At 38.8% G+C, this 8039-nt stretch overlaps 1 protein-coding gene across 1 annotated transcript; it reads right to left on the minus strand.

Annotated features, from left to right (window-relative positions):
* Positions 1 to 515: 515 nt before the first annotated feature.
* LOC113686642 (potassium voltage-gated channel protein Shal) lies at positions 516 to 6000 on the minus strand. Its single transcript, XM_027204289.2, has 2 exons — positions 3745 to 6000; positions 516 to 1362 (listed from the first exon to the last, which is right to left on the minus strand). The coding sequence occupies exons 1-2, from the start codon at positions 4977 to 4979 to the stop codon at positions 1233 to 1235; spliced, it is 1365 nt and encodes a 454-aa protein (XP_027060090.1). The 5' UTR covers positions 4980 to 6000; the 3' UTR covers positions 516 to 1232.
* Between the last annotated feature and the right edge of the window lie 2039 nt (positions 6001 to 8039).

The following is an 8039-nucleotide window of genomic DNA, read 5'->3' on the forward strand; positions in this document are numbered from 1 at the left end:
ATATGCACTGTGAGTGGCAAGCCCACGGTCTTTGTTTTATGCCGTTTGTGTCTTGCGTGTAGGATCTTATTAGATGAGTAACGTGATTGTATGCTTTGCCGGTCATTCAAAACAGAGAGATTCAAATTGAGTCGCGTTGCAAGTGAACAGTGAATTTAACTGGGAAACGGTCAGAGGCGACTGCTCTGCTCTCTGCACTTCACTGGTATACCTTTCTAGATTAATAATTCATCCACAGAAGCTTTCATTCGACTGGCATCGAATTCTTTAGAGACAGCATAAACGAAATGAAAAAACACAGGAAATGGTTATTAATAATGCGGAGTACGATTTTATGAACACTTTTCAATGCCTTCTGCGGAGCTATGTTTATCCATAGGGTTACACCGGCTTAAGCTTCAGACTTTTGACCAAAGTGGTTCACCTTTCCTATAGCTAAATTGATCACTGATGCGCGTCTCTTTTCTAATTTGATGTATGTCGTAAAAGTAAAAGAAAGGGCAAACGAAGCGAAATGGCGTGCAATTGGCTAAGCTTTTTATTCATTAACTTCTTGGATCAATTGATGGACACTTTCAAATAACTAATTTACAATATCCCTTTCCTTTTAAATGCCTCTGGTCTAGACAGGGTATTTGTACACCCTTCTTTAACCCTTTCTTCCCCAGGAGTGACCAGCATCCAAATTCTCCCTACAATATCCTCCTGAATCACACATTGAAATAATGAGAATAAAGGAAATGATCACCAGGGAAGGAACCTTATGATTGGCTAGCAAATTCTCCTTGTCAGCACCTTAGGAAATGTATAAGGAACAGTGTGGAGAATATGCATATTGATGTTAGGATGTGAAGGGTTAAATGCAGTAGCAGCCTCTAGACCACCAAAACAGCACGCATACAGGTCACGTCTTTTTGAGAGAACTGTAAGTATTTCAGGATCTGATTTTGCAAGACTGCATGACTTTCATGACGTTTCCATATCCACGTGTGACGCTTACAACTTTTCCTTGGAGATTTCATTCATCAAAGAAAAATTTTTTCGATATTTACTTTAGCAAAGACAACCTATGGACGACGATGCTCTTCAGCTCCGCTCGCTTGTGCGTGATTGATCAGCAAGCCCAACTCATTTTTGCTCTGAGTCCGGTAGTCAATGCGGTCATAAGCTGATATTCTTAGTTATTTTAATTTAATAAATGGTATAAATCTGAAAATATTGGCGCTTTCCTCTCAATTCTGCACTATAACCTTTTTGTCTTGCATAATAGGAATTGGGAGTGACATTATTACCACACCACATACACAGCACATTCCACCAATTACCTTCCCTAATACTGATACAGGTACAACGTCACCATACCTGCAAAATAAAGTAAAACAAAAGGACAAATAGTTTGTTTGTTTAGCTACAGTAAGGACTGCGTGCGGTGTGTGGCAAAATTGAATGTTGAGCGCTGTTCGACTCGGGGTCGAAAACCAAAATCAATATGACCTCATGGGCCAGTCAGAACAAAGCAAATTGTACAAGCAGTCAATGAAAAGTAAGTTGGAACCCGATCGCTTGATAAGTTTTTGAGGCAGTCACAGAGCGCACTAAAGCAATCCAAGAGAATCGAGGATTAATTTCGAAGCTTGTTTGAATATAGATGGATGGGTTTCCAGTTTTCTGGTTTAGGCGACCTTGGAAGGTTTTTTTTTTCCTTCTTTTTCAAAGAAAATGTACAAAGTTACTTAAGATACAGACAGCGTAGTCGAGTGGTGAGACCGTCACGCTCGCAATGCGGAGGTCCTGGGTTCGAATCTTGTTTTGATTGAGGGAAATCATGGCTTCAAATCCTCAACCACGCTTATAAATAGCCAATTAATCTGCTTCCTCACTGCTTATTCTTTCGATTTGGTTTAATTGTTTGAGGTTATTTAAAGAGGGCCTTAGGTCTATCTTTGTTTTTGCCACTGTCAAATCTTACCTTCTATAAATAAAACCTACATTAGCATTATTAAAATACTTAATGGTACTCTATCTCGGTGTTTTTGCTTTTAGTAGATCTGAGAGAGCACCAGTATTAACTGTCGAGAGAAAACTTTCCCATGATAGTTTTCACAGAAAACCTATAATTCATTTGTTGTCGTTTCTTGAATATTCCAGAACTCATTTATTTGTTTTATTTTTCTCCGGAGAAAACAATGAATAACTTTCCTAGCAGACTGTTAATTTGTTTTAAAATTTGGCTACCAGACTGTTTGCCGATCTGTTCTGATGCCCATTAGTCAAAACACGATAATTGCCCTAAGCTTTATGAAGCCTTTTTGGACTTTTTTTTGTCTTTTGACATCATGCTTGAGACAGCTGCCCCAATCACTTTCAGATGGTAACAGGAATTGGTAAACGATCTAAAATTGAAACATCGTCATTTGAAGAAGGAAATATTACTGACACGTGAAAACATTGAATAAAAACTAAAATAGAATTAAGAATATGTAAACAGGTAAAATAGCAACCGCCTTTATGTAATTTCCCATTCACGTAAAAAAATGGAAGGTGTTCAAAATTTTGGGTTAATTTATGGGTTGTCACGTTGGGATAATATCACTGGCGCCTATGAGTTTTTAGATTCTTAGATGAAAAGAGCAAATATCAAAGCTTCTATCGTAAACGATAAGTATCGACTCAAGTATTAAAAAGCTTTTGAATTAACTTTGTATCTCAGCCAGACGCTTCTAGTTTTCTGTTATTTCAAATATTTTGCTATGGAAATAAAAAATTAAAAAAAAACACTTTTTTTTTGTGAATGGAATGATCGCGTGACATTTATTTTGATCAGTTACTGTCGATAACTCCACCACAAATACGAAATACATCCGAGAAACCGATCATTACGGCAACACATGCAAAACCTGTGTCTGTAATGTTACCTAGCAACCAGTTTTCAACCAAAGCGTAAGTGGGCATAGATGTAGATTTTCATTGTGTGGGTCTTTAACCGGGCTTTTTAGTTAAAGTGAATTAGAAGCTATTGGTAAAACTCTTGTTTTGAGCGCAAGAAAAATATCGAATGCCCACTAAAAAACCACATTGTCTATGCCCTTAGGGGATGTAACATTAAGGAATTTTCCTGTTGAGCAAAACAAGATAAACGTTCTTTGACTCAAAACACAATTGCAGCACATAGACCGGTAGTTTGCTCGTAATGGGTTTACCCGATCGATGTCTTAAGTAAAACTTGAAAGAGCTTAACACAAAACGTCATGAAATGTTTCGGTTCGTATACTAATAAGACTGTGTTTGCAGCCGATTAAAATTATATCGCCTTAGGCCTTGTCCAAGCATCTTGATGCAGCCGGTTTTTAGAAGCTCAAATAAAATTGATCAGTCAGTTCCGGGATTCAGCAGTTGTTTTAAACGTGCAATTCAATTCAGTCGTGCTAAACTTAACTTCATATAAAAAGGGCAAAATTTGCAAATAGCTGTAGACTCATCCTAGTAATTTGTGGATAGGCTTTAGCCTGACTAGAACAGGTCGTATAACGCAAGTCGAGTCATTGCTAGGCAAGGTCTCCCTGCTAAGTTTTATTTTGCGCCAACGTAGTTCAACCCATAAACCTCGTGTTATTGCCGCGCTGAGTCGAAAATAACCCAATTTGAATGACTATCAGTTATACCAATAGTAAATAAGGATTTGATAGACCTTAGATTAATGTATGATGATTTATTCAACTTCAATTAACTGCAATGTTGCCTTACCCGGTCGTCATCATCGTCACGCAAGTGTACCAGAGGGAATGAGGAATACTCCGGAAATCTTCCCCACTTTCCACAAAGTACAACACACTCCCAAACAGCAATATCCCTAGGGTGAACGTGAAGTACAAAAACAGCAGATCTGTTGAGCAGTTTCTTAGGGTATAGAGCAAAGACTTCAATCTCGTAGAGCCTCTGGTTAATTTCATTATCCGCGCGACACGTAGAACACGTAGAGTTATTAAAAGCGTAACGCTGTCGGTAGTTACGAACTGCGTCGCAATGAGCGATATATAGTAGGGCAATATTGCAAGTAAATCTATCACATTGAAGAAATCTTTCATGAATGCACAGCGTTTCTTTGACCAAGCGAATCGTATGAGGAATTCTACGGTGAATACAGCCACAAAGGTGGCGTCAAAGGCGAAGAACAAGTCGGGATAGAGCACTAAACATTTCACGCCATCCTCGCAGTCAATTGTCTCCACCGTTGTGGTAGCCACGCTTAGAACTATGAACAACCCATACAAAAAATAAAATAATCGTTGTGCTATTTTGGATTTATGCGGTTGGCATCTGCAATTTATTTCACACTTACGTGTACTCGAGCACTTTTCTGTTGAGTTTTCACTCTCTTCAGAGTGTTTCGCCCGTATAAATTCAGCTCTCTTATCCGACTTTTGTCGTGTGTTGCCGCATCGTTTCTCTGTCAATGGTACATGATTTGGGCTTCTACTAGGTTGTGTAAAGTTTTTTGACCTCGTCGCGGGAATCTTCTTTCTTTTAATAATCCCTTGTTTATTTTCTCGTTTATTCCAATCGAGGTAATTACCAGAATGTACCGCCTTCATGCTAGCTTTCCTCACGGCGTAGTGACACGGGTGTTTTTCTTTCTCATCAGTGTTTGTTGTGTACCAGCAACAGTCCTCGAGTTCACAAATAGGAATCCCGAAAAAGTCGAGCTCGTCCTTAAAAGCAACGGGACAATCGTCGGGCGATGAGTGAAGCTTCCCGCATTGGTAAAAATTCAATATGTATCGAAACAGATATGGGTCTCTATCGAAGAAATATTCCTTCTTAATAGGATCAAAAAACCTGGTTAACATCTCGCTTCCGAGAAGAGTATGTGGATGTCTTTGTAAACACTTCCTTTCTGTCGTATACCGTTGTCCGCTTACGTTTAATACAATACGATGCTTTTTGTGTAATTCGTTGTTGAAGTGAACACGCCTCGCCATGTATAGTTCACTAAATATCTCCTTCCGAAGAGCAGGCCGTCTTAGACTCCATGCTAAATTTTTATGTTTCTTTCATGGAACTTGAAATTCTGCGACGCGGTCAGTGGCTGCAAACCATGAACAAACGAATTATTCGATGTCTCGACTTTACCAAACGGTTCCCTGCAACTTGTTGGTTAAAACAATGCCAAGACATCGATTGACGTACTTGTAAATGACCAGGTTGTTATTATGAAGTTTAATAATCGTTTACCAATGGCTCAATATGCCAAACAGGAACCTTAAACTCGGGCACGCAGAAAATTAATCTTTTAAGAAACATTTAGTGTTCGTAACAGTCCATACGCATATGTAAATGACTCCTTGCTTGACAGTCCATATAGAATTTCATATTTGTTCAACTGTGAATGTTAATTTCCAGCGTTCAGCATTGTCCATCAACAGTCAGCACGCTGAGCCGTTTCGTTCGATATTTCGGCGCTTCTCCCGGTGGTCTCGCTATATCATCTCCTTATATCACTCGACATCCGGGTTAAAGATCGTTGCAATCGCTTCAAAATTTTTTTCCCAACGACTGCGCTACAGAGGGTTTCGCCTGTACTAAGTCCTTATTAAAAGCAGAAAATTGGCGTGGGTTTTGAATTTAAATTACTAATAGCAAAACAGGGCGACCATGTGGAGAAAAAAACATGGTGTATCTCAGTGGGTTTCTCCCGTCTTGTGGAGAAAATAAAATAAAAAGCACTTTGAGACGAACACAAAATTTGTAACAATTTGCGGGGACACCGACGTCTTTTTAACAATGTGAATAGATAATTATCCAGGGAAGGTATGAATTACAAAGCCATTTACAAGAGGCCTTGAACACATCTTAGTAAAATTGGATATAGCGTTTAGGTCACTGGATTGTACCTGATGTTGGAAATATTAATTATCGTGTTTCTGTTGCTGAAAAGATGTAGATATTGAATTTGCTTTTACCTCAAGATCATTAGCTAGAATCAACACATATTTCCTATCTGATATATCCTAGCTGTTCGAGGTTTTTAAGACTATTTATTGACTTTAATGCATTGTCATTGGACGCAGTCAAAAGGAGTCTGATTATAGGTGAAATTCTCCTTTCATACAAAGAAACCTGTCGTTGTCAAGAGGGGCTCCTTAAGTGCGGGAAAACAATAGGGTGACCTGCTATGCATTGTTTGGATGAAAAACAGTGCAGATGTTTTCTTATTAGTCATTATTAATTCACTTTTATGTCCTTCAAGAGCTTTTGTCGGCCTTAATATCAAACGTTTTAAAGTAGCTTAGTACTGACGGCTTTACAATTAGAATCCAATTATTGCTACCGTCACGAACTAACCAGAATTTTTCACGTGTAAATCTCGCGTATATCGCGTTATGCTGCGAAACCTTTTTTTTTTTTGGTTTTGTCTTTATTTGTTTTTTTCTGTCGTGGGGGATAACACGTATTTTTTATTTTGAAGCGTGCGATTTCACGAGAAGTTCCTCATTGTGGTGGAAAATTCCCCTTATAGAGCAAGCGTTTTCGAATCTGGTTTGAATTTCATTTGTTCGACAAAAATAAAAAACGACCCAGCGTTTGGAAATTAGTGTGAAAAACTCTCTCGGCTGTAAATAGTTGCCTGAGAGTTCATCGTCAATGGATGGAATCTCTTTAAAATGTTTGTAAATCTTAATGATTACAGCTTCAGTGTTCCACAAAATCCTCGTTCACTGGAACAAATTTTAAGCAAATATTTGGAAAGCTTGAATCGCTAGGCGGGGAATTTACCCTTCTGTTACAGCGCGCTTTTTTCATTCACAAAATCGAGATTCTCTCATTCAGACTCAATACAGAACTAGGCTTGAGACTTGCGTCGATGATTTTAATAATAAAGCTCGTTAGAATTATTTATATATTCGTGTTATGTTTGTGGTGGTTGTCGGGACAAAGAAAAAAAACAAGAAAAGAGCTTTGTTTAAACTTGACATGTTTATCCTAAATTTTTCATGTTCACTCTCTGGACTCCCTGTTTATATCTGCCATTCCCCACCATTCCGAGTCAATGTTGATACTTTCCAATTTTTAAGCCCATTCCATTGGTATCCTGTATCCTGCACAACAAGTATCCTTTCAAGGTTATTATTAACATGACAAAAGATTAAATTCATTACTGCGCGGCTTTCAAGGGTTCAGATCACAAGCATATCAAGTAACTAAATACAAAAAGCTTCAAAGCTCGAAAATTATAGTTTAAAACTAAATCTGATGTAGTAGCAGGATTTATTAGATGTGATATCTCATACATGGTAGCCCTGATACGTGGAAAAATTGTCTTTTTCGCAAATTGACAATTAACAACAATTTACCTAGACGTCTTCGACCCCAACGTAGCACCCCCCCTCCCACCCCCACCTCCCCCTTTTTCACTGGCCCACCACCGCTACCATTGCATACTCTGTTCTCACTGCTGCCTGATACTCAAAGAAATGAGAAAGAGGAGGTGGCTGAAAGAGCATTTTTCCAGCCTGTTGCTCCAAGAGCTGTTTTATTCCACAATTTCCCAGAACATTTGTATTCATCTAAGCGGTTGTTAATCAATCCCTCTTCAGCGCGAAACTCGAAACTTAAACACTTAAATGAAGTAATTAATCAAATTAATCCAATTGAAGTACACATTCACCTTTTAGCACCCTCCCCGCCTCACTTCCAACTCGCCCCTCTCCAACTCCCCCTCGCCCCACTTCCAACTCGCCCCTTTCCACCTGCGGTTTTGTATAATTCTGTGTGACATCTTTACTAACTGGTTCTTTTCCCTGGTGCTTTTCTCTATGGTTTTCCTCAGAAAGCTTAAACTAGCTTTCCAGTTGGTTGGTCAAAGTCATGACCATTTCTTCTCTCAAGGGTTCCCTGGTTTTGACGTTACCCGATTATTTGGCGAATGCTTTAAGTAGTTAACGCAAATCTCCTCTTAGCTTTAGCCTAGCTTTTCAGCTTGGTTGTATATTGAACAAAAATATCCCATGTTGCCCTGCGTCTGGTCAGTAACAGGTCAC

This window comes from Pocillopora damicornis, chromosome 5 (genome assembly GCF_964200805.1).
Source record: "Pocillopora damicornis chromosome 5, jaPocDami1.2, whole genome shotgun sequence".
Classification (NCBI taxonomy): Eukaryota; Metazoa; Cnidaria; class Anthozoa; order Scleractinia; family Pocilloporidae; genus Pocillopora; species Pocillopora damicornis.